Source organism: Xiphophorus couchianus, chromosome 12 (assembly GCF_001444195.1).
Source record: "Xiphophorus couchianus chromosome 12, X_couchianus-1.0, whole genome shotgun sequence".
In the NCBI taxonomy this organism is placed as follows: domain Eukaryota; kingdom Metazoa; phylum Chordata; class Actinopteri; order Cyprinodontiformes; family Poeciliidae; genus Xiphophorus; species Xiphophorus couchianus.
Window position 1 is genome coordinate 14573413 of NC_040239.1, and position 27500 is coordinate 14600912.

The following is a 27500-nucleotide window of genomic DNA, read 5'->3' on the forward strand; positions in this document are numbered from 1 at the left end:
TGATTAAGCATGGGCTGAGAATTGGTGCTGTGAACCAAATGTGCTAAGTGTTTTGTCAGTTCACAGTGGGTGTGGAGAATGTATGAGTGAATAACAGAGCTTTGCTGTTATCACCTAAGAGAATAACTGTACAAAGAACACAATTCACACAGCGACATCAGCCTCTGCAGTAATCAGTTATCCGTATCTGCGAATGTGTGTGTGTGTGTGTGTTATGTTTGCACAGGCTGCAAAGAAAATGCTGCCCACACTTTATTTCAATTACACAGAACTGTGCTTAGCTTGTATATTCTAATTTCACCCCCCACACACAAAAGAGCAGAGAAAGCTGCAATGTCCTACACATAAATGCCCCAACAAATAAAAAGAAAGCACACACACACACTTCAAGTGTTGATGTTTATGGCTGCTTTATTCTACTAAGGTGACATCAAACAGGTTTATGTATACTTCTATGCTGTAGGCATATTTTGGACTTAAGTGTTGTGTATAAATTGTAAATTATTTGAGATGCTCTTAAAGATCAAAATTTAAATGCTTACTGTTTGGCTTAGAAAAGACACTTTACAATAAAAAAAAACTCCACAGATAACATTGAATCTCAAGTTGTTTAAAGTTTATTGTAAAAAGGAACATCTTTACTTTGTCCTTTACTAGCAGTGACATGTTTTCATCCAGCAGAATTTATTTCCCCATTTTTCCTTGAATTATCATGCCCTCTTCATGAAGTGAAGAATCCTTCCCGTGTTTATAGTGAGCTGCATGTATATGTTGAACTGCAAGAACAATAAAACATATTTTTATATCCATTTAACTGTAAAACATTATTAACAAGGGCAGTGAGTGACACAGTTTATACTTTCTCTATTAAGAATAATTATGTTGTATAACTTGCAAATATTTTCCTAACAGAGCAGAGATTTATGCACAAGTGTGTTATGAACCTTACCCACAAGTTTTCTCCGACTGCATGGCAGACTCCTACAGACTGTCTTTTATGTGCTGCCTAAGGGAAGGTTTATCAAGCTTGAATGTATAAATGTCAGCTGTTAATTGACACTTTATTCCTCTCTGCTTTATATACGCTGCATGAATTTTTCATGAATCTTCTTCTTTTGGACTCACTTCTGCTCATAAATAGGGTCGAATTACAGCTTGACCTCTCGGCGGATGTCTGCATTGGACCAACTCTTGCTCTATTTCATTTTAGCATCCCATAAGTATAAGACTAAGACTGATGCTTGATGATGACTTAGGATTTGAATTTTATTTAGCTACAAATTATAATTTTTTTCTTTCCTAATAAGCATTACCTATATAATTTGTTTACATTACAGTTGTGCAAGAAAGATAAAAAAACAACAAAATAGAAAAGACAAACTAGCCACAGTGATTAAAAAAATTGTTATGATGTCAAAGTTTCCAGCAACAATGTGAATTCATGAGATGAAATTTTCAAAGAAGATTTGTAACTTGTAGTAATTTGTAGCTTCAACAGTATGTTGCCCTATGTTGAGATTTAAAAACCTGGTCTACCTAAATTTCATCACAATTATAAATAGCCGTTTATGGAAAAATGTATGGGCATTGCAGCAGTGAATGGAAGCAGCTGAAAGTCTGCCTTTTTTATAGGTAATAGAGTTTTTTTTAAAATGTGGCTTAACATGTGGGAGGAACATTTTGGGAGAGCAGTTATTGATTTAATTTGAAAGCTCGATCTGTGGAATATACATAAAGAAATAAACACTGCATTTATTTACCGAAGAAACTTCCCCACAACCAACACCCAGTGTTTCCTTCACTAACCTGGCTGTTGCTTTCTTTAAAGCTGCCTTTGGCACAAACTGTGCTGTGTCCATACCTTGTATAAAAAAAAAAAATCATAATCCTGAAGCAAAAAGGATTTCGAACAATTCAAAAAACAATTTTTGGTCATTGAAGAGAAATCTATCTTCAACTGTTCATGTTCACAAATCTTTGCTAGTGTCTTTTTGATGGCAGGGCTGCTTTCTGATTATTAGGTATTTGTGCTTGGAAATATATTTGTGATTTAACTAGACTTTTAGCAGCTAGGTCTAAAAAAACAAAAGGATGCATTCAGAAAGATTATTTTCATGATTTTGCTGACAGTGTAAACTGGACAGAAATAGCCCAGGGCCATCAGGGCACTTAGAACACAAACAATAAGTTCACTTACAGGAAGCTAACAATGTCATTGATAACTCCTATTGATCTGTCCCCTCTGCATCCCCTCCATTAACAGACGTTATTTTTGGCATTAACGTAGTCACAGCAGGGCCTCTGGAGAGGTGGGCAGGGGACCCCCGGTAGAGTGACATATGAGGGGAAGGAGTGCCAAATGATGCCCCAGGGCGAACTGTGATACACCAAAGAACCTCTCAGTCTGGCCAAACTGCTGGTTGTTGGGCCGATTCTATTTCTCTTTTTCCATTTGTCTGTCCGATTCATGTGTGTCCCTGTGTCTGTGTGTTTGAGCATTTCTGACTGACACTGTGAGGGAGGCACAAAAGAGAGGAAATGCCCAGTGAAGCCCCAGGGCTGAGCTGACACTGATCTCTATCTGTTAGTGTCCACTGACTGAATACTGCCGGAGATCTGCTCGAAAAAGCTTGCTGAAAAGACGACTGACCAATGCAATTTATTACGGAGAGGTGCCGTTCTGACTTACTACAGCCCTGCTCGTGTAATATAAAATCTAATCCACTGTGCGACACATAAAAAATGTTAGAGCTCAAACAGCTGCAGGTGTTAAAGGCTCACAGTGTCTGAAACAATAAAACAGGCACATAAAACTTATGAACTTCTCACTGCAGCATAATTTGCTTCTAACAGTCTTCTTGCAGCTGTACGTGACTTACTTGCTAATTTAAAAATCTGACTTTTTAGGGTTGTTTCAAGCTTACAAAAGTCTGCAAAGTTCATCACTGCAGAGCCGACCCAAGATTGAAAAGACCTGAGCAGAATTTGTGCATTCAGTTCCATTTAATAAATTAAACATGTATATATAATCAATTTGTACAGATTAATGTATTCTAAGCATTTTTGGGTTGATATATACTGTATATGTTCAGGGACCGCACAGCTGGTAGTGCTGTTGCCTTGAATCAAGAAAGACTTTCTTGATTGGATATGGATGATTTATTGGGTCATTTTTTTCTATATAAAATGATATGGCCTTTTTGTGACCGACAAAATCATGACAAAACATAAAAGTTGCCCAGGAGACGGTCACTGACACCCTTGACAACGAGAGTAAGACAGAAAAGGTCATCGCTAAAGAAACTGTCTTCCACAAGTTGCTGCATCCAGGCATTAGCACAGTAAGTCTAGAGAAAGAAAAAAAAAGCCTGTCTTATTGGTATTATGTGCTGTTTTTTTATGTCCAAAGTTGAATTTGAGATTTTATTACTAATACAAACCTTGATTGTAAAAATTAACCGATTGTAAAAGTGCCAAACATGTACTTCTCTGTCTAATCTGTTAATTTCTGTTTTCCTCTGTGTAATTAATGTACATAGTTGATTAGTTTCACTTTCTAAAACTAAATTATTAAAAACATTATTATTTTTTAATACATTTTTTAATTGATGAGAGACACCCATATCTCCATACAAGTGGAATTTTTCAACATGTCCTTTAATAAACTGATTTTCAACTGGGGCCTGAGGCCTGTTGGCACTTGCAGCTTTGTTTACCTATAGCTCAGGCTGGCCCAGCGCAAACATACATTTGGGGGGTAAAGCTTTATTAATGTGGAGCAGAAATGGAAGCAGGTTGGTCCACAGGTGTACTCTGTCTTCATCTGTCTACTTTTGTGTTTGTCGGTCTCACTGTCACTTCTATTTAACTGGAATGACTTTGACCCACAATCATTCCTCTTTTAATGTCTTGAAACAAGGAAGCAACATGCAGACACAAACCTTTAATGGAAGATTACCCAGCAAAGCCAGATGCTCTTCTTAGTGTTAGCAGGCAGGAGATGATGTTCATGTGTGAAATTTTTAGAAACATAAATTTGGTGACACACTCATTCATTTCAGTTTGTAAACCAGTTACAAACTAAAAAGCGGGATCCAAAAACAAATTTCAACCAACCGAGGAGCTTAAAAGTTGGTTAGGATTCACTCGTTATATTGTTTCATTATGTCTTACTGCATGGCACCGTTTAAATTTCGTTGTCCTTGTGACAATGACAATAAAGATTTATCTCTATCTCTGTTATTTATAGCATCAATGAAAGATAAAAGACTGCTTTTTTTTAATACTGTCCTTCAAGCTGTTGGGTCTCCTGACTTCCTTATAAGATTAAGCTGTTGTTCTTTAAGAGTAATGGCTTGTTAACAGTGACTTAGTTTATTAGTACCTTCAACAGCTGAAGAGCTTATCTCATCAAAACTCTTAGGTGAATCACCTTTATTGGACAATTAGACAATTCTGTATGAGGCAAATTTAGAATGTGTCAAGAAATATAAGTCTTATAATATAAGCAGGTGAGGGTCAAGTATGGCACGCTCTCTAACAAGTATTCAAAGCCAACTTCTATCTTAAATTAGCTGCCTGTTTTTGAATTTTATTCAGTCTAGACTGGAAAAATGTACTTATAGACATTTAAAAGAAAAAGCAGAATAGTTGGTAGTGAGAAGGAATAATCTTTGTGACGTGAGAAATTTTTCATTTTCATAGGATCGTCAGTTTTCTAGACAGATGAAATGTTTAATTTGACTGGTCAATTTAGAAATTTTCTAATCTGCACATCTGGACTAATATTTTATGATAAACTAACTTGCCATACTGTTACAAGTGAGCAGACATGACTGTTTAAACATACAATTCTTTCTTGAACATTGTTTTAGTGTTTACACATGACTTACTATGTCTTTTGCAAATACGTTTTATTATAATAGCATAAATGAATGACTAGACAGACGGAAGAAATTTCAATGTCCTAATGATATATGAAATAAAAAGAAATACAAAAAAGCGGATCAAGTTTCCTGAAAGACTTGATGATCAGTTTTACAAGTGACATTCTGTCAAAAAGAAATCTGTATCCCAATTCAGTAAATCCCTGTCCTTTATCCTTTTTATTTTTCTATTAGCCCTCTTGGAGAGCAGCAGTTGTTTCACTGTTTAAACAAACAAATCAAATAAACTTACAGAGTTAGCTCTGAATTACTTTGAGAAACCGGCTTCTGTTTGTCTGCTCCCTGTGTCTGCTACTTTTAGAAATCACACTGTTTTTCTCTGATGTGCTTATTGTGACCGACCACAATAGCAACATTGGCACTGCAAGGAAAAAAGGTGAAGTATTCTTTGGCAGAGGTTCCAAACCAGAGCACAGTGGATGTTTTTCACCAGTAGTGTCCTGATGTCAGTGATATATCACAGAACATGCAGAAAGTGTTAAACTGTTAGGCTGCATGTATGTAAGTAAGTTATTTTTCATCTTTTCCAAATGCAAGTCATTGTTTACAGATAAGAAGCCTCCTCTCTACAGCAAACTTAAAAAAAACCAAAACATCTTGTAAAAAAAAAGCAAGAGGGGAAGAAATTAAGTTATGAAAATAATGCAGAAATTAACTGTAATGAGTCAAAGAACAAGGGCCTCAGACTTCTACAGTTTGTACAACTAAAAGCCTTTTACCTTAATTTGTTCCCCTGAAAAAGCCTTTGTTTAAATGAATAAAAGCAGCATTAAGTTGAAGAAAGAAGGCAAAATCAAATCAGAATTTATAATGCTCCTGGTACGTCCTGGCAAAGCTATTCATACTCCTTATGAAAAAGTAACATCTAGGCAAATAAATTTAAAATTATGTCACAAACAAAAATATTATCTGGTGTTATATTCTCTCCACAAAATAATACTGATTTATTACACACAGTAGTTGTAAAGTAGGAGTCCATCTTTGCGAAAAATCTATCAGCTAAAGAAGCACTACTATGAATTCAGTTGATGCCTTCAGATCCAGGGGGTTAACTTTAATCACAGTTTGGCAGATAAATTTGTTCAGCACCATGCAAATCTTAAATTACTAGCCCATTCATTACATTAATGCACAATTCTGTTTGATTATAATCTCGCTTCATAAATAGTCTGAGCTTTTTCCTATTGACTTAAATTTTTACAGCTCAGGCAATTTCCGGTAAGCTTCATAGCGCTGAGCTGGCGTCACGGCCAAACGGTAGCGTTTAGGTAAAGTTTAAAACTTCAACACAATCCACGCCTCCAGGAAGCAATTGTTTTTCAGTATCTGAGACCCCTCTGTATCTAGGTGTTTAGTGGTATATACTTAATTTTCCACAAATTTTAATAATGTGGTTCACTGTGCAACGTGTAATATTTTTTCAAAGTGAGTTGTAGGTTTCTTATACTGAATCGGGAGAATGGTGCGTGGTTAGAGATGTGTCCATGTTGCTGTATTGCACTTAATCTAACCTGCAGACGGTTGCAGTGGCTGTAGAAAGCTGATTCATTGAGAGGCTGTTAAGATATTTGAATCTGATACGCTTGCTGGCCTGCCACCAGCAAAATGACCGGTTTTTACAGCATCTCATGGTGATTGAGTGGGCTTCCCTGCAGATAAGCGGTCTGCTGACGGACAGAAGAGGTTGGACAGTTAGATCTGATAAGAAATCTTTTCAGTTTTATCTGCAGAAGCTGTCAATGCCTATTTCTCCCCTCTCCTCTCTGAGCTCCTTTTCTCCTTTCCAATAGAGTTTATATGTGGCGAAGTCCTTATTGAAACTGATTGGTCATACCCAGGTCACCTCCTGGTCAAAGCTGCAGACACACACAGAGTCACCAGTGTCTTTGCTTTGACAGAGGCTTCAGACTGTGTCCAATCAATTTAGTGCCTGGCCTGCTATAGACGTACACTGGTAATCAGTGTAACCATCACTGTGTTTGAACTCTGTCTCTTTGTCTTATTGTGTGATTGGGGTGAGTGTGCAATAATGAAAGCAGGAGAAACAGAGTGGGGGACAGGGAGATTGAATTTGAACTCTTTTCCCTGTGTATCTTTCTTTTTACTCTCTGCTGGGTGTATGTCTGGCTGCTCCTCCACATTCCTTGTTGAGCTTGTTTCGTGCCCTGTGTTTTAACTGGATAAACAAGAGTTGGTCAGGAATCCTAAGTTTGCTCCTTTTTACACCTCCTTCCTCTCCTCTCTCCATCACTGACTCTTTCTTTCCTGCTCTTTCTTTGTATGTAGAGGTTCCAATGGCAACCCTGAGCCCATCCAAAGTGACCAAAATGGAAAAGGACAATGTTGAGCTCTTCTGTACAACATCGGGCATGCCCTCACCTGAGTTGATCTGGGACATGGCACTTGTCACAAACTACGTGGTAAGCTCTCGCATACAATGTGCAGCAGTATGTGAGGTTACTTTAGACTATGAATTGTTAAAGATAAATGCAGGTTTAAATTTTTTTTAGCTTTCAGTTGCTTCATTTCCAAGTTATTTTTATTTGAATTTTATGTGAAAGACCAACACAAAGTACAAAATTGGAAAATTGGGGAAAAAAAGCATATGTGGTTTTAAATATTAATAATAAAACATTCTAAAATTCGTCTATAGTTCATATAACAACCTTTCCCTGCAGTTACTGCTGCAAGTCCTTTGGGGTAATCCGTTGATTGCATTACTCATCTAGAAGTGAAATTTGTGCCCATCATATTGTATGGAAACCACAATTTTCAAGTAATGATAAAAAATCTTGCTTGGATTTAGGTCTGAACTATGAGTGGGCCATTTTAATACACATCACTGTTTGATCTAAATCATTACATTGTGTCGCTGGCTGCAACAATTTCTGCCCTGCCTGAATGTGATGGTCTGTTGTCGTGTGAAGTCTTTCTTCACACTACCGAGGCCCAGTATTTATTTTCACCCAAGATAAAAGAACCACCAACTGTGCCACCAGGCATCCAAATTTACCATCCATCTATTTGTAATTAATATGAAAAATTGTTGAAAGCTTTGTACTATATTTACTTACAGTATGTATACTTATTAAACATTTATTCAAATTTACTGATAAACCGTACAACCCTAAACAAATTTTGTATTTTGGCCACCTTTTAAAACTTTACTGAATTTTTTTTTATAGACCAGCAGATGAAATTGAAACAAATTAATCACTGAATATTATTAATCAGTTATATTTTTTAATCTTGCAGATTGAGACGTCTGGCCAGATTTCGGTGCTGCGGCTCTCAAACTTGTCATCAATGGACCACAACAAGAAGATCAGCTGCACGGCTGAAAATATTGTTGGAGAGAGAGAGTCCTCTTTGCTGCTGGATATACTTTGTACGTTTATCTTCTGCCATGCTGTTTTAATTCAAGTTTAACATAAGTGGACTTTAAAACAGAGTTAAAGGCTTTAACGGAGGCTCTTTTATCTTTTAATCCATAACTTTACATGTTTCACTTATTCTACGTTCAGTTTGCCACTAAAATCTATCTTCTCTTGACTATACTCATAGTTGCACCCCAAATCACAAAACTGAGTGACGCCATCGCAGACCATCACTGGTGCATACCCTTCAGTGTAGCAGGTATGGAAGACAATCTAATAAAAAACATTTGCTACTATTTAAATATACTTTGAATATATTTTCCTTGTGAATTCCATACTCTTAAACTAGTCATTTGCACAAATTTTATTCTGTTTTCAGCAAACCCAGAACCACAAATCAAGTGGTACCGGGACAATGTGGAAGTGACAGAGGGGGAGTACATTATGACAATGATCCACGACATCACAGAGAGAGAATACCACGGCTGCCTCCAGCTGGACAATCCCACACACATCAACAATGGTCTTTATCGCCTAGAGGTTAAAAATAAATATGGCTCAGACGAAAAGGAGATCACAGCTCACTTTATGCGCAGGCCGGACGATGGTGAGGAGCAATACTGGAACTTATTCTGTCTGGTCAGGGGTGCCTGCAGTTTATCGGAGGGTGCGCACAAAATCATCACTGTACCTGACCCACATGAACACAACCATACCCTCAACAAGAGTCATGTGTGTGGTGTAAAAAACCAGCACAAACCTAACCCAAACAAATACAGGGCACATTCGCGCGATGCGCTTGGCACATTGAAACACAATGTTTCACAACATGCCCAATGATGGGTCCTGACTCCGAACCCCGACCCATTGATATGTAATGTATATTGATGAACTGACCAGTATATTGATGAACTGACCAGTATATTGATGAACTGGGGTGCATGAACCCACACTAGATGTCATCCACACAATGCGACACACACACTTTCATAGGCTACTGATTTTTACAAACACCTTAATTATTAAAAACAGGAAAGCAAAGCCTTTCCTCGTACTCCACAAAACGAGGAGGATAGAGATTCCCAGGCTCAGTTGGATTGTCTGAAATATCCAGAGGAAGAGGTGAAACAACAATGTGTGCTTCATTTATACTGTTTTTGACAAACAATCAGACTACAGTTTGTTTAAAAGTCTGCTTACTTTTTAGCTAGCTTCAATGCACACTCACACTTAGCTTAGCATGTCAAACCACCAAATAAATAAAAGTCAACTAACCAATATAATTTAGGTTTAAACCCACCCCCAAAGACGCACAGGATGTTTTGACACAAAAAGACCATTTTTAATTTTTGTCCGTAATTTTGTTAATTGTAAAGGGGAAATATAATCAAAAGTCAAATAACTATAAGAATGATACTTCTTTTAACTCATATGAAAATCACAAGGTACACACAGTGCGTACAGCCATACAGCTGCAGGTGCTCCTGTGTCTTGTTTTATTCATTTCGACTGACTAACAGAACAAATGTGTAATTTAACCAGAAAAACATAAAGCTTGTGTGTTACAGAAATGAAAAGGTTTTACTTAATGTGTTTTTTCTTTGCTCTCCCAATTTGTAGAAAATGAACCTTCCTACTATGGTGAGTAAAATGTTCCCTTTCAGTCTGTTCACTCAATACAACACATGAGTGTGGGATATCATGTCCTTGTCTATCCTGGCTGAAGCCTCCTCTAATCAAGCCTCCTAAGTAAAAGACGACAAGTAACAGGTCCCACCTGCTCTATATATCTGTCTGTGATCACCATCATTACTCAGTTCTTATGCTCTTCATCTTGCTGAGCACACTTCTTGGATTCAGGCTACCTGGCTGCAGCTGGTGGGTTCTGTGTTTTTGTGAGGAGTTAACTATTGCTGCGAATGAAGCAATTCTGGTCCGGCTTTGTGGTTAAGAATGAGCAGAAAACTAACACAAGTAAAGCCTTCAATTTGTCAAGGACCAGCATGAAGCCTTTCCCATTTGCCTAGGGATTGTTCATATTCTAAGAGCATTGGTGGAGCTTAAAGCATGTGCGTCCAATACCAGCTTCGTCACTCGACCATGGAGAGAAAGTTCTGGGAGAGACTGTTGTCTCAGCAAGACCCATGGCTTTCAGCATCAGGAAACCTGGTTCCATCCAATTTCAATTAGGATGACCTTTTAGTCAGAATCTCTACTGGGCAGACCAAATGGAGAATGCCGATGGCTTAACTGACAATGAAGTTGCTCAGTTTCAGCTTTGACTGAACCCTCCTTAGGGAGAAAAGGACGTGTTGGACATTGACAGAGACATCGAAGGATTTGTCTGAGGATGAGTTCAGGCTGGGTCAGCCGCCACCCCGGCAGACCAGGACAACATGTCCTTTTTCTCTCTTTACTGGTGTGCTCCACATCCAGATGTAAAACTGGATGTGGAGTGGCCATCCACAAATCATAGTGATTGGGCAAGTTTTATCTCCCCGAAAAGCTGCCACAATCAGAAGGTGTCTACCCCTGTTCCCAGACTTTGTTTCGGAACTGACGTCTTTGTGGAACAAACCACTGTCCTCCAGAGTCACTGTACCAGGCTTTCGACAATATCCAGATCTGGAAGGCACTGAAAAAGCTGTGCTGGTGAATATTCCACTTAAAGTACCTCCAATGGCAGCATACTTGGCCCCGTCCAATAATCGTTGTGTAGGTATTCCCCCACTTACATGTTTGCACTAAATGCCCCATTGCGGGTGCATTAATAAGTTTGCTGATAGCAATAACTGTTCTCAATGTTTGTAGAAATGTTTTAATCATTTCAATAAAGATTGCTATGAAAAAAAGCTACCGGCTACAGTCAATTGAGGCTGCAGCTCTTCCAGCCATTGAGAGGATATAGAACCTACCTGCCAATCAAGCAGCAGACTGGTCGTTCAGCTGCACATCTTCACAATTGGCGCTCATGCACACTCCAACCTTGAATGGAAGTTGCAATTACAGTTTTGCCAGATGCTGCCCTGTTTTATCGCCATAGGAAACTCTACAGTCACAGCCACAGCAATGGAGGTTGTGCATTAGGAAAAAAAATATGCTGTTTGCATAAAGAGCTAGTGAAACGGTTTTTACGGTTCTTAAATCAGAGATGAATTTCGTTATTTCGTTGCGCTGAAGAAAGTGGGTGGGCTTTGTCCAAACTTGGATTTGAGAATTCTGAAACAATACCTCCAAACAAACAAGTTCATAATGCTAACAATCAAACAGCTTTTAAGTGCTATTGTCTTGGTGAGATGGTTTTCCTGACAGATTCCTAGTGATACAATATGACCATCAACAGATTCTGAGATTCATCTCAGAGGGCAAAGCATCTGGGTACCTTTTATACCCTTTCAGACTGTCTGTAGTGCCTTTCACCTTTTCAAAATGTGTGAAGGCAGCGCTGGCACCCCTCAGGGAAAACTGAGGGATACCGCCGTCTGCATTTTAACTTATCTGGGCTGCAATAGCCAGCTATGGAAAGCAGACAACAGTGCAATTTTCTCAGGTTCTATTCAGGCTCTGGGGTTTTTGGCAAATTTCTGGAAAAGCTCAATGATCCCAAATCAGCAGATCTAATGTCTGGAGTAGCCCCAGAAATGGGGCTACTCGTTTCCCTTATACTCCCTGACAATCAGAGCGTGTCTTTCACTGTTTGCGTTACATGGTTGTCATGCTCAATTTCAGTTTGGACACAAGCTGAGCTTCCAGATGATCTTAAAATTGATGGGGTTGATGGAAACTATGATCGCAGTGGTACCACATGGTCTTCTGAAGATGCATCCATTTCAGCAGTAGATCAGCCCCTTTCAGTTTTGTGCATGATGTCACTTCCACAGAAAGCTGACGACAACTGCTACTTGCATGCCAACTCTGTGCCCTTGGTGGAAACCAAGTCTGTTGTGCCAAGGTTTAATAAAAGCTTCCAAAGGAAGGTCTATCAAGACTATTCATGTCCCTGGACAACGGAATCTGTGTAGAGCTGCTCTCCACAAGTGCCCCTCAGGTGACCGATTATAGGCTTCACCCTTCTTTGGTGGCACAAATATGGAGTCCACCAGGGCTAAAACACACTGTTCTCTGGGTTTGGATTAGAATGTTCAGGTGGCATAGATGCTGTAGCACACCGATAGTCCTGTGTGTACTCCTTTATGCACTTTTGAGTGTAAATGATACTGCCTGTAGCGGAATAGTGCACAAACAGCATCTGTCCTTGATTTTGGCGCCACATTGGCCAGCAAAGTCGTCTTGATCAGTGGTGTAAGAATAAGTACATTGTTCCATTTCAGTGCTCAGTGGTAGAACTCTTAACATTTCTGCAAGTACTGTACAAATTTTGTGCAGTTAATGCACAATTAAGGTTTACCAAGCTGCAGTTTCTGCCTACCATGTTGGTTTTGATGAAGTCACACCAGGTGCTGGCATCGACTCATACCTGTGAGTAAACCCAGCTTCCTGGGATCTCACGATGGTACTCAAAGCCCTTTGTGAACTTCCATTTGAAACTTTGGAATCAGCAAATATGAAGTTTCTTTTATGTAATGTTGCTTTGCTCGTTGCTCTGATAATTGCAAAGAGGGTTTAGGACCTTCATGCTTTGTCTGTAAATCTCACCTGTGATGATTTTCCTTCAGATGGCTGCAAGGTCACATTGCAACCTAATGCAGAATAACTTACTAAGGTTATAACTTTGGACTACATACTCCATGACTAAAGAGCATTCTAGTTTGTGTCCACCTTTAGCATTGGTGGAACAAAGGAGGTCACACATTCTCTGCCCTGTACGTGCACTGCTCCTTTACATTGATCTCACACAGAATGTGAGGTTGTGCGATCAATTGCATGTGTTGCTAACCCAGCAAGGGAGAAGACTCTATCCAGATAGAGACTCTCCCACTAGTAGCTGGAGGCCAAATCTCTGGCTTATAGCAGCAAAGGTCTCCCAATGCCTCAGGTGTGAGGGCTCACTCCACCAGGAGCATAGCTATCTCCTGGACCTTATTTAGAGGGGTGTCCATAAGTGATATTTGTGCTGCATTGAACTGGTCTTCACCGCCCACATTTCGACTGTTTGGATGTTGCAGCTGCTTCTGTGGCTCACTCCGTTCTTTCTGCTGGATCTAAAGTGCTGGACTAGTTTGCTGTGCCTGACCCAGGTTTGATGGCTGCTCTGCAGGACATTTATATATGTCCCATACTCGGGTTGTACTGAGTGAATCAACTGAAAGGGAAACATAATGTTATGTATATAACTACTGTACCCTGAAGAAGAGGAACGAGGTACAACACATGGCTGCCCCGCTTCTCAGCTGAGCTTGGTGAAGAGCAGCAACTGAACTGAATAATGGTGGTGAAGAAAGGCAGCAGTATAGTTCAGGTGGGGCCTATTACTTGTCATCTTGTCATTTGCCGAGGAGGCGTGATTAGGGGTGACCACAGCCAGGATATAGACGGGCGTAATATCCCATACTCATTGGTTGTACCTCATTCCTTCCTTCTCTGAAATGTAAAATATATAACCTGTCTGTCCATTTTTTTCACATTGTCCCCATTGGTTGACTGAAATTTTGTTTTAGAAATCTGTTTTTCTCTTGTTTTCTTATGTTTCTTTAAAGTTCCTGACGGTGCGTTACATACCTACACAACTTCTTTTCCTCTCTGTCTCCTTGATGTTGTCTATATTTCCTTTAAGATGCTGTGCATGTTTGGTGTGTGTTGTTTATTGGTTTGTGTGCAGTGTTGAAATGGTTGTGCTTTCCTATAATAACTCTAAAAGCAAGCATGGTTCACAAGATTACTTGTTGAGTGCTGCATGTCAAATGTATTTTTAACTAAAATGTATTTTTCTTTTGGATCTTATTTGTCTCTGTCTGTCTTTTTCTTTGATGCCCCCTCCTGCCAGCAGATGTAACCCCAGGTACAGCTATACCCTTTATTTGATCACCCTGGATTATATCACAGTTACTGTCAGGTTTACCCATCATTCTCACCTACAAATCATAATTGGTCAGTTATCTAAAACACTCCCACTGTGTGTGGAAAAGACTTCAGTCACTCTTGTCAAGGTGTCAATGTGGCAGTGCTTCAGTACCTTAGTATTATCGAGGCAGGGAAATATTGGCACTAAGTCCTTCAAGTTGGCCTTGGAGATCGAACTGCAGAAGGCTGAATCCTGCTGCTGATTTGGTTCTCTTGTGACAACAAGATCATCACCTCAGCAACATACAGGACATGTGCTAGTTTAGTTTATTTGAAAAAAATATATTTTGTGTATATTTTATTCAAATCTTGTGCTTTATCCATAGGACCTGTTTTGTCCCTCTTCTCAAGAATCACTGAATTTAGATTAGTCACTCTGAATTATATTCTTTACCAATGATAAAAACAAAATGCAAAGAGTGAAGTGACAGTTTGTCACAACTTACTCTCTGTTTTCCTTTTTGTCCTTTCATCCACAGAAAATCCTACTCTAGACCCACCTGAGGACAGAGTTGCTGTAAGTGTCTTTCTTTGTATCCCCTGTCTTAAAAGTGGTGTATCTCCTTCTTAAAGTTAGATCTGACTGGATGAACCCAGATAAGAATATTCTGTTTTACTGTCAGCGAAATAAGAACAACCAGCGTCTTCTGTCTTTTGTTGTGCCGTGTGTTGCATTTGATTTTGTGCAGCTGTCACTGTGTTTGCTGGCTTCTCTGCAGCAGATATGTGGAGACATAATGCTGCTTTGTCCTTTTGCAGGTATACGTAGTCGTGGGAATTGCTGCTGTAGCCTTCACTGGTTTCTTGCTGATGCTGGTTATCCTAAAGTTTGGAGGAAATTCCAAGTTTGGCATCAAAGGTATGTCTCCCAATTTATATTTGTAACATACTTGTAAGGTTATTGCTGAAAGTGGGTGGTAAAAGGAAGGTGGTTTCATGGATAATTATACCCCCTCTTCCCTGCATATATCATACACCAGGATCAGAAACAACTTAGTTTTTTTAATCACTGCTAATCATAAAAAATATAGATTATGCCATTTTAAGAACTGTTGACATAATTTCCTGAAGCCTTACTAAAATATAAGATACTTTGGTCAGAATATCATTTGGATTCTTCATTTTTCCAATTACTAAAAACCCATATTATATTACTTGTAGGAACTGAAAAGGAAAGTGAGATCAGGTGTTTAATATGTATGTGGGTGAGAAATCCCTCACTTTATCTCTTAGAACAACTCCATCTTCATGGGGCTTATCCTCACAGTCTCCTGCTCCTGTCTGCTGCAATAATTGCTGACAGTGGGAAAATTAACAGTGGAGACTAACCAATCTGAACATGAGTCACAAGATGGAGGAGCTGCAAAACAGTTTCAGCTGGGCTTGTTATTTATCTCGTCCTCAGCGTGCAAAATCTAGAAAAAAAAAACAAACAAACACAACCGTCTTAAGCTGGAAGTTATTCAGTACCGTAAAAAGCAAATTGTTTTCAGATAATAGTAGAAATATCAGGTCCTGTGTTTGTTTCACCTAAAATAATGAAAGTCTGAAACTACCATCAGTTGACCAATAAGTAATTTTTTTAAACAACATTTACTTTAAATAAATATGAATATTTTGGTCACCCTTACCATTATAATGGTGCAAGGTCCTATTTTCTAATGCTAGGACATTGTGTTCTTTTGGTACAGATGACAGCAGAACATAATCCAGATAATTTTTAGTTTTGTATTGAGTAAAAGGCATTCAGTTTTATTCAATTAACTGTAAAACTTGCAAATGTAAAGTTGTAGGTTAGAGAATAGATGATTTACATTTAAATAACATAAAGGTAAATATGTTATTTTTGTAACTGGAGAAAATTCACTACGTGTCCTGCAATAACTAAAAAGGCATTTTAACCATCAACAGTTGTTTCTGTTCCAACAGGCATGACAGATGCTAAAACCAGAGAGAGGATGGTTGGAAGGGTGGCATGTAAATTTAGATGCCACCCATGGAGATTTAGATTTAAAATTATTTATCTGAAATTGACTGAGATAAACATGTCATCAAACAATGTGAAATAAATATCAGATCTGAAGAAAGAGTATTTGTAGTTTTATTTCTATTTTATTATAAATTACCATGCCAAAAATTATTTATACCCTGTGCAATAATCATTGGAAAAACCTGTTTTTACAATTTTCAACCAGCTATTTGCATGTTTCCACTGGAAACTCATTTTTAGAAAAACTCCAAGTAGTTGAGGTTGAAAGACCTTGAAGCCATCGTGATCTTTAGCTCCCTCTATAGATTAATTTTTAGATTCATGTCAGGACTCTGGCTGGACCTATCCAAAACATTATTTACAGTCAGAAGAAAGAGTTTAGTAAAACTAAAAGATTCCTTTAAGCCTAAAGCTGAACTAGCTTAACTAACTTTTATCATGTGTTCTGAAATTATTCGCTCAGACTTTTAAGGGTTGATTACTGTATTTCTGTTATATTTTATCTTAAACATTTTAGAAAAAAATCAGTAACATCCCTGGAAATTTTGCCAGTGTATGACTTAAATTGCATAATTGTCTATTATTTAAAAAAAAATTTCATATAACAGTTGCATTGTTCGGACTGGTTCATTATTTTCAATGTACATTACACAATCTGCTGTGTAATGTACATATTAGCCTAATTTCAGTTTTAACTCTTGACTTTTTTATACAATGATCAATATGTATCCATGAATCCTCCTTAGGTGGGTAGAAACTGCTATCGTTTAGTCATTCTTCTGGGTCTCAGGTCTGTTGGTGAATAACATGCATGCAGGTTAAACTTACAAAACCTTTGTCATGGTAATGCAAGTCTGCTGCTCTAGCCATTGTTGAATCCTTCACACTCAGATGCTTGCTTTTTAAGTTTTCTGTTGTAATTTTATTTTCGAATGTATCTTAAGAACATTCACTCACTGACTTCTGCATTGGCTACTTAAGAAACTAATCAGATTCCTCTTGTAGGCATTAACCTCCTGATTTATTAGAATGGATTTAGCTGAACTCTTCGGTAGATGTTTTCTTTTTCTTGTGCACTAACAGTAACATCTATACTAGATAAATTTTGTATACATAACCGGAGTTATATGAACCTTTTAGTTGATGCTGTTTTTTGTGTGTTTGCCATTCGGCTGACTCTAGCTTGGTTCTTCTTACCTATATAGTGAGGAATTAAAGCAGTGCTTTGAGGAAGTCATTTTGGGCTATTTACATATATAGTCGTTTCAAAATTATATTACATTTTGGCACCGTCTGCTCTGCTAGCATTTGAACTTTTAAAATTTAAATGAACAGACATAAAGTAAATGTAAATTTAGATATTTAGGGACTTAATGAATGTGTTTTCCAAACCTATGTGCATTTTACTGCTGAAGTAAAGTAGTTTGGCCTCCAGAGAAGATGGAAGGAAGGCAGGGGGAGCGAGTGTGCATTTTGTCAATTTACGGAGTTGCATAGTTTTGTTTTGCTCCTGCAAAATTACATGAGGTTGAAGAAAAATGAAAGAAATATCCTCTCTGCATTTTAATATACTGTGTAAAATGTATATGGCTGTGTATTTTTTTGGTAGCCAAACACTTTTCCTTGACTATGCACTTCCACTCATGTGGAAAGAAAGATGTTAGATCCCATTGCTGTTTCTCTCCTTCTGATTGCTCGCCTTGAGTCTTTATCTTTTCTTATTTCCACTCTTGCCCTTCGTCTTATGATGCGGCCCCATCCTTATGCTCCACAAACAGCCTGATGACTGTGGCCCGCAGCATGTTGAGATTGGAGGAACTTTATCAAGGGAATAACTGTAGCATCAGCAGGAGCAGATTGGAGTCAGACACAGGCTAAGGTCTGAGTCCACACAACTGCTGTTTGCTTAAAATTCTTCATTCTGACCATTGACCAGTTCCTCTAAACTCTGGACATCCAACCCCAAATGGCAAAGGACTGTGGGTGCTAATGTAAAGTTGCTAGCATTTTTTCATCAGAACATGTTTGCTAAATCATAGACTTGTGCACACAGACATACTCACCCACATAAGCACAGTCAGAGTTGACAATGATGATGAACTTGTGAACAAAAAGTGTAATCAGCATATATTGGGCCCTGTGACTTGTCCAACAGATGTGCAGTGAATAAGCACAGCCTCTGATGCTGGCAGTATCTCTTTCTGATTGCAAATTAAATAGCTGCAGTAGCTCGTTTACATTTTTGTAATGAATGCAACATTCTGTTTCTTCATCACTAATAACCACAGAAAACATTTAGAGCAGGATTGTTTTTGATAGGAAAAATACATTACAATTTTTGGTGCAATGTAATGTATTTACATCTCTTAAACTTTCTCACATTTTGTCATGTTACAACCACAAACTACATAGTACAAAGTATATTTTAATTGGATATTGCATGGTAAGCAAATGCAAAGTACTACATAAAAATGAAGTAGAAAGAAGGGATACATATTTTTCACAACATCCACTCCACCCAAACACCCACCACCACCCAGGAAAAGAGGGGAAAGTGTCTTGTAGAAAGTCCTATTTACTTTCAAATTCATAAATAAAACGCAGGGCTAACAAACTAATTATTAGACTATTTAATTGGTAAACAGTTTCACTCTAAAGCCCATGGTAACTCTGAGTTGAAAGCCATTGTTGAAATAAGTCCTGAAATGTATAAGCAAATGCTCTTCTCACTGTAATTTTATTGCTGACACACAATGCTGTAAGTGTGGTGGAATCTATTATAGGAATGTCACCCAAAAGCATAACATTTCCAGGATAAAACATAGTGTTGGCAGTATCATGCTGCGGGCATGCTTTTTATATCAGATACAAGGAAGATGGTCAGCTGTAGTTCTTAGTAAGCAAAAATAATAAACACAAGCAGAAGAAGACGGTGTATTTGGTGCAATGTTTTGAATAAGAATTTTGTTAAGTCTGTACAGTCATAAAACTCTGGATGTCTGAAGAGAGACCTATCAGGTTGTAGTGGGCAGATGCATGAGCCAAACTTCACATGCAAGCTTTGCATTTGAGCAGATGTTAGGAGGCACTAGGATGATAAATATGTGTTACGTAGTAAGATTTTGTTGGTGATTACCCGTAAGGATCTTAAAGAGTCATTAAAACATTTACTTGAGTTTTTTCTGGTTACTAGATGTCTCTTCTCCTCTTTCTGTCTGCACCCCTGCCTGCTTCTCCAAACTGGGAACTCTTGCTGTCAATACATTGACCACAACAAAGAACCGTACTTTTAAAGGCAGATATGCTTCACAAAATAACTTGGATCATTTATGTTTTAATATTTAAATAATTTCCAGAAATGACAAGAAATTCTTTCTGTTCCTGTGGTTAGTATAACATTAAGCAAGATAGGTTGGGACCCAAAATGCTTTCTCTGAGTCTTATGCTGATCAATCTGAAAAAACATTGATTGGACTAATTAGATGAAGACATCCCATCTTGTAAAAAGGAACCATGCTGCAGCTGGTGCTTTTTAACTTCAAGGCATCCTTTGTGCAACATCATTGCAGCAGAGAGACCCCATTGGCTTAATGGAGGCCTGCATGCAAATGTGTCTCTGTGTTGGTTTTATGCCCATAATCTTCCCTACATAGGCAGACAGCTTTTCAAATAAACACTAGTGAGCGCCCATAAATTGGCCCTTATTGTTTCTTGGTAAATATGGTTCTAACTAACCAGTGACAAAAACTTAATCAAATCATCTTTTGCATCTATATTTAAGATTAAGATGCAGAAAGGGGAGATTTTGCATACCAATTTAGTTTTCTAAGTAACTGAACGTGCTGAATCAGTAAGGTTCTTGAGAGAAATGAGGTTTGGAGTAATTGTGCCACATTTTCAGTCACTGGATTAGAAAGTAATACATCAAAATGTGCTTTTCAATTTTCACATTTGTAGCATGGTAATGCTATTTTTAATTTTTTAAATGTATTTTTTATGGACATACAAAAATTAAATATGTTTAAAAAGACGATGCATGTTCACATACTGTAATTGCCCTGGAGGAAGTAACACACATTCACACGATGCTTAAAAAAATGAAAGTCAAAAAATGTAGAACAAAGGAAAAACCAAGACAGGAGGCTGTCTTTAAAAGAACATCTGTGGATAAAATCCCTTCCAAACCAACCACCAACCTTAATGTTTTTCTTTACAATTTCATGTGCGTTTCATGATTTTGAAGGGGAATGAAAAGTTTGCATAGACAGGGATACTTTCTGCTTGTTGTGTCGCCAACATGCAGCTTCAGAGTTACCATGGGCCTCTTTAGTTTTATTGATCAAAATTTCAACAAAATATATTCAAGTTTTGATAATAATATCACAAAAAGTGAAGTGTTCAAGGTGTATCAGCAGCTGTTGTAGATGCGTCCTGTGCGCACAGCTGCTGTTGTGGTACTTCTGTCTCTGTAGAAACACAAGTACCATCATCAACCCTGTTTTTGACACAACAGTGAAACTGAAATGTCATGACAGACCAAAATGACTGAAAGTGAATCAGCACTTGTGAAGTAGAGAAAGTGAGAGCCAGCTGGTGAAGAGGAAGAAGATGCAGAAGAGGGAAATAAATGCTAAATTTGACATTTGTCAGGAAGTCAGAGAAGAAAAACAGAAATGGGAGAATATCAAAGGATTTAAAGAAAGATATAATAAAATGCTGAAAGATTGTGGAGACAGACTGCAGGCATCAAAAACAAAGATGGGACAAGGCAATGAGCACAAAAAGGAAAGAATTTAGAGATGAAAGACGAAGTCTTCCTCTGTCCACTTATCAATGATTCATCATTAGTGCAGGTTTCAGTTTTCTCCTTGTTTGGAGGAGTTGCACGCCTCCATCTTTCTTTCCCTCTGTCTCCCTCACACGCATACACCGCTCCTTTCTGTCGATCGATCGAAATGGCACCCTCAAGGTCAGTGGTGCTTCGTTCTGGGCCCCAGGCTTCACAGAGCATGCTCAGCATACCCACCACATCCACTGGCACCACCACCTCCTCCTCTTCTTCTTCTTCTTCTTCAGTCCCTGCTGAAAAGCAGCTCTAGCCTCCAGCTTTAAGGCTCTCTGATTGCTGTGCAACAACAATCAGAGAGCCTTAAAGTGAAAACTATTGACCCTCTACTTTTTAAAGTGTGGGCAGAGACAGAGCTGGTTTAAAACAGAAAGCTTCTTGTATCTATTTGATTAAATATTTCCTGTTTCAGTGAAAATTGTATATTTTCTAAGCTATTGTTGTGTTAAATGTTTCTTAAGCACCAGTTTAGCGTCTTCACAAACCTAAGTTTGAATGGAAGACGTCATGAAAACCTCTTCAAATGAATTTCTCTTCAGTATCCATAACAACATTTTTAAAGGACAACGGGTTATTTAAGGTAAATTGCCTGAAGCTCATACTCCTCTGCTGCTCTAAAGGCCTACCTTGAAAGTGCTGTAAAATTTCATGCACAATTATTGTGCAGCTGACAAGCCTGGTTGCAAAAACAATAAAAACAAAAGACAGAAAATGCATATATACTAAAAAGAAACAACATTTTACTGAATTCTTGTCGATGGATGTGTACACCTTCAACTGTTTCTCAGCCTGTTCATGTTCCAATTTATTGTTGGAGAGCGTCCAAACATAGAAGTACTTTTCACTGTTACATGCTGTCCAATAATGGAGCTGAGCCAGCTGACAATTTGCCTTGGATATGTTTTGCGCTTTGCACATTTGATCTCCATTCTCCATCATCATATATATTATATATATATATATATATATATATATATATATATATATATATACCCTTCTTTTTAAGTGTGTGTCTGTGTTTCGCTGGGTGGTTCACAGCCGGGATGGGGATTAATTTATCCACAACTGAGACCATGGTCATGATGGATGGATGGATGGATGGATGGATGGATGGATGGATGGATGGATGGAAGGGAAATGGAGAAAACTGTAGCAATTTACCTCCACAGTAAACTTCAGTTATACTGTGCAGTGATTATTGTGGCTGCTAAGTGTATTAAACACAAATGCAGCTATTAATGATGTTTCGCTTTGTGCCTTGCATTAGTCCTTTAAACTCGATACTCAGCATTGCTGGATGAAAGAGGAAGAGGACTCAGACTTCCGTTTTATTATTTTATTCTATATCCTGAGTCAACTTAATGTGTTTAATGGTTTTAGCGTGCAGAGCAGGAGGAAGAGAAGTTTTAAAGCCTTTGGCAGAACCTGAGGGCAATGATTGTTTGAAGTGCTCTGAAGATGGAAGCTGCTCTTTTACAAAGTCAAATGCTGCTTGGAGACCTTGTCTGTGCACTTGCCTGACGGCTTTTTGTTCCTGCTGTGCTTTACAAGTAAAGTGAAGCGTTTCATAAGTAAAGTAAACTACACTTCTGGAGAGGACTTCTTAAGCAGAAAAACCAACAGACAATTTTGAGTACCTTAAAGAGACACCTTCTCTTATCTGAGGAAAGATTTTGTGAAGATAGTAGTAGACACTGGTTTAGGTTTTATTAATCTTTGAAAGTTCACAGTTGACATAATATTGAGCATTCAAATGTTTTCTTATTCCGATTCCTTCTGACATGTGTTACTAAGTCAGGTTTGCAGGCTGCCTTGTTCACACATGCCTTTTAAGATCTCAATCCAAATTCTTCATAAGATTGAGTTCAGGGTTCAGTAATGGATATGATAAAACAGTGACTTTGTTGACGTTGTTGCCACTTTATCCTTAAGCAACCTTAAATCTCTATTAAACAAATATATATATTTAGATACTGCAATGTTTTGTATCATTTTTCAAAATAGTTATTGATCTCAAATTATTTTGAAGGCAGGTGAGCTCATTATCATTTTCAAAGTAAAGTAAAAGAAGAATGACCAACTTATTTATGTTTGTGTTTTTGTGAATATTGTCGTGTTCCGAGTTTTTCTGTGTATTTATTTAGAGTTTTCGGTGTCTCTGAGTCTCCGTGCTGTCCTGTCCTCCCCTTGATTAGTTCCCAGGTGTGTCTCATTCCCTGATTACCTCCTGTGTATTTAGTGTCACCTCTGTGGCTGTGTCTTGGTTGGGTCCTCGTCTCATTTGGCGTCTGTTCTGCTGTGTGTCAGGTTAGTCCATTTGTGTTCTCTATTGCTACCTGTGTTGAGCCTCAGCTTCCGCTCAGCAATGCTGCTAGAGATTTGGACTGTGCAATTCTGGATTATTTTACATTAAATCATCATTATTCACCTCTACCTGGGTCTTCAAGCGTTCTGCGTCACCATCCACACCGCAACTCATGACAAATATATTATCTTTGGAGGAATGAGAATTTTTTATATTGAAAATTGGTTTGTGAAGATTTATTCCCAGAACCACTCAGCCACAATTAGCATTTTTTTCTTTTATTGTCATGTAAGTTCAACATAAGATTTTTTTTTACAATTGCAATAAATGTTTAGGAGTCATTTAGATTAGGCAAAAAAAGAGACATCAAATCAGAGACTTAAGTTTTTGTGATATAGTTAAGTGACTTTGTTGGTTCAGATCAGATTTTTTTTAGCATTTACCACTTTCATTTCTCATGTGTGTTCATCTTTCTCTCAGCAGAGTGAATACATACAGTATCCCTGCTTTAGCTTTAACTGTAAATTGCTTTTTCATTTATAATTTTGTCAGAAATAGTCTGTGTAAAGAATAAATTACTGGGTAGTCTAAAAAAGGAAAGTATTAACTTATTGATTGTTTTTGTAGGGTTGTGGAAGCAATCCTAGATAGAAGCTTTAAAAGCGCATATTCTAAAGAAGAATCATTGTTGGTTGATTAACAGTCAAAAAGCTTGAAAATAGTTGCTATTAGTTGTTGTCTCCCTCATCTTTGTTAGGGAGTCTATTGTACAGCTGTACATCATTTCCTGTCCTGCGTTGGTCAGTCTGACCTTTGCGAACTGTCAAAGCAATGAAAAATGAGATGACTCAAACAAGGAGAGCAGTGTGGGAACAGGACATGGTGTATACATACAATCAAAGCATGGCTCGGATGAAATTATTGCAGAGCAGCTGAATCTTCAGAATTTGTTTCCATTTGGAAAGATGAGTTTGAGGGATGTGGGGGTTTACAATTTGATTACTTGCCACTTCAAACAGATAGCACTTTGAAATGTTCTGCATGAGCTCATTTTGAAAATCAGACACCATAAGTGGACATTAAATGATCCTACAGGAAACCAGGGGGTCATGAAACTCAAACAACACATGATTATCTAATGTGCATATTTAAAACATTAGAGCTTTTAAAGTCTGGGTCGTGCTGTTTTCTGGCGGCAGCACCGATTCATTCATGCAAATATTTCTTTCCCTTTAATCATATTTTCAGGCAGCTGTTTGTCCTGGACGATGGATTAAAATAGAAAGTCTAGCCTCACAGTCCCACAGTCACTCCAAAAGAATCAACATAATTTGGTTCAGTGGAAGAGCCTGTAAGTGCCGAGCATATGCTGATATGCCCTGGGCATGACGTCTGCTGGTGGGACTCAGAAAGGCTATTGTAGCACCAGCACAATGTTTTTTATTTGTGAGGAGACAATAGAATTACGATGTAAAATTCTTGCAATCTGGTTTTCTCAGAAACAGACATTTTATGTTGTTGTCTAGACTATTAGCAAGTAAAACAGCTGGTAGCACTGTTGCTTTGCAGGAGGAAGGTCCTGGGTTCAAATCCCAGGCAGGGCCTTTTAGCATGGAGTTGGCATGTTCTCCCATTGAAACTGTGTGCTCTCTCCAGTTACTCTGATTTCCTCTCACAGTCTGAAAATATCATGTCAAGCTAATTGGTCTCTCTAAACTGGCATGTGTGCATGGTGGTTCATCCTTTACGATGATCGGTCCAGCTGGAAATAGGTCATCAGTTATCCCTGAATGGAGGAGGGAGTAGCTGGTCACCTTATTAAGTACTCCTTTTCTAATTAAAATTCAAATTAAAAAATACAACACTGATCCCAAAGGGAAATTCAATGTTGCTGTAACTCGCATTATTTCAAAATTCTTCAAAGATTTATCATAGATGGTGACAGCTGTGGGCAGAAAAGATCTAATGGTCTGATTACAGTATTTTTTAGGACTTGTTCGGAGGGATTCAACCAATCAAATGGCAGGTGCTCAATGCATTTAGATCTCTAGATGTGGTGAAAATTGGTTGCTTAACTTCAAGCTGAGAATCAAAAAGGGGAACACAGTAGAGTCCAGAGTGTAACCATCATGGTGGCTACTTTCTGTGAAATAATGGACCATGTCAGAAGGCTTGAGTTCAGATTGAGTTCACCGCAATTGAGCCTTGAGTTTTGTTTTGCTCCTCTGAATGTGGATATGGCCATAAAAAACATAAGCTTACAATATCATCCAAAGAAACTAAAACAGAGACATTGAGCAATTCTCTAAAGACATCATTAGCCACAGCCTGGGAGTCAGTATAGTTAGTCCACATTGCATCACTAAAAGAAAATATGTGTAATAAGCATTTAGAAGTTGATGTAGAAAAAGAGTCGTGCCTTCTGCTCAAAGAGAATTGGACCATTGTGAAAATTAAGGAAGCATGCAGCAAGCCCCCAACCAAAAATCTACAACATCCACGTCATCTCTATCTCAGGGGAAGAAAAGATGGAAGGATGTGGATTTTTGCATATGCATAAAGTCTCTCATTGGACCAAGAAGTGCCATATAGGAGGTCAATCCAACGCACAGATTGATGGTGAGTGGAAAAGGTTTGCTTAACCTGGAAGAACTTGTTATGTGAAACAAAGGGCACCAGAGAGGTCAGAGTAATCAATCAAGTTCTCAATGAGCTTCTTTAGAAAAGAAACACCTGGGTTTTTCAGAAGTCTACAGAGAAAAACAACTCCTGTGGCCTTCCCTCAACAAGACAGAAATTTCCAGAAGGTCAGTTCATCTGAGGATTGTTGTGTAGTCAGAGGAAATCCAGAATAAAGGATTGTTGTGAGAACAGATGAAAAGGTTTTCCAGGAAAGCAAGAAAAGTGTGGTGCTTGCAAGAGACATGTTTCACCTGCAAGAAACATTTCCAGGAACTAGGATTGTCTTCTTGGGTCATTCTTTAACCCCTTATTTTCTGGTGTATATAATTGTATATAATAAAGCAGATAAAACCGGATTGAAATGTAGCCCAGAAAAATGCTTTAGGTGGCAAGTGTACTCTTTCATTTACCCTGAACTATTGGGGCAGAGTTTATTAGAGGTAAGTGTTAAGGATTTTGGACAAGTTGCTTATTGTTTAGCATCTTATTTCTGTTAATATAATTTAAATTTGTCTGTTTTCTGTTGAATGTTTTAGTTGGAAATTTGCATCTGATTTTTCAAAAAGTTGCTCACTCTGTGAAACCATCATGTACTCTATTGCTGCCACCAGTTTCCTTATCATACGTTGAAAGTACTTCTCTTGTTGATTGATCTGCTTGGCCCAAGCTGGAGTGCAGCAGCCAGAGGATTAGTTTGTACTTTTTCACAGCAGTAGGGAATTTGGACTCAACTGCAGTCGGCAAGTTGAACTACCAGAGATTTATTCAAGCTTGGGCAGCCCACAGGAGAGCAATCAGTCAGGCAGGGATATTTAAATCACAAAACTTGACGCAGAATCCAAAAAAACCCAGAAAACTTGAGAGTTACTCTAGGAGAAAGCTGAAACACTTGTCACCAAAAACAGAGACGAACTGTCACAGGAGGAAGGGAGCATGAAAAATGAATACACAACGGGGAAGGAGGCAATTAGACAAAGGTGTGACTGACGGGAGCAAAATAAGCCAGCTGGAGAGAAGGCCAAAAGGGAGGAAAGATGCAGAAGCAGAGACCACAAAATTACACCAAACAGAGCTTGCAGTCACTCCAGGTTTAGTTTCTGTCTTATTTATTAATTTATTCTTTTTACTTCAACATAAGAAATTACTTTAAGGAACTGAAAGAGAATAAAAACTAGTGTAAACATTTTGAAGACCATCACTTAAGTGGATAATATCTGTTACCTTTTTTCCATTTTCAGTATTGTAGCACTTTCAATTATTTTGTATGTGTTAACATTTCAGATTCAGTCAGAACTGAATCTGAAATTGTAATTGGTTCTGTCAGGCTTGACCA

General features: G+C 38.2%; 1 protein-coding gene and 1 long non-coding RNA gene across 5 annotated transcripts in view; one reads left to right on the forward strand and one right to left on the reverse strand.

Annotated features, from left to right (window-relative positions):
- The window catches only part of ntrk2a (neurotrophic tyrosine kinase, receptor, type 2a), a 106461-nt gene that overhangs the window by 7669 nt on the left and 71292 nt on the right, over positions 1-27500 (forward strand). For 2 of the 4 annotated variants that reach the window (XM_028032919.1, XM_028032920.1), the window contains exons 6-14: positions 7233-7366; positions 8202-8334; positions 8511-8582; positions 8703-8930; positions 9944-9964; positions 13981-13989; positions 14271-14282; positions 14824-14861; positions 15104-15203. In XM_028032919.1, the coding sequence (XP_027888720.1) occupies positions 7233-7366; positions 8202-8334; positions 8511-8582; positions 8703-8930; positions 9944-9964; positions 13981-13989; positions 14271-14282; positions 14824-14861; positions 15104-15203 (747 nt within the window). Of the gene's footprint in view, positions 1-7232; positions 7367-8201; positions 8335-8510; positions 8583-8702; positions 8931-9943; positions 9965-13980; positions 13990-14267; positions 14283-14823; positions 14862-15103; positions 15204-27500 lie in introns of all 4 variants that reach the window. The other 2 variants (XM_028032921.1, XM_028032922.1) reach the window with 2 other exon arrangements.
- On the reverse strand, positions 602-4162 carry LOC114154117 (uncharacterized). Its single transcript, XR_003597494.1, has 2 exons — positions 1807-4162; positions 602-776 (listed from the first exon to the last, which is right to left on the reverse strand). It is a non-coding gene; the product is annotated as an uncharacterized LOC114154117 (long non-coding RNA).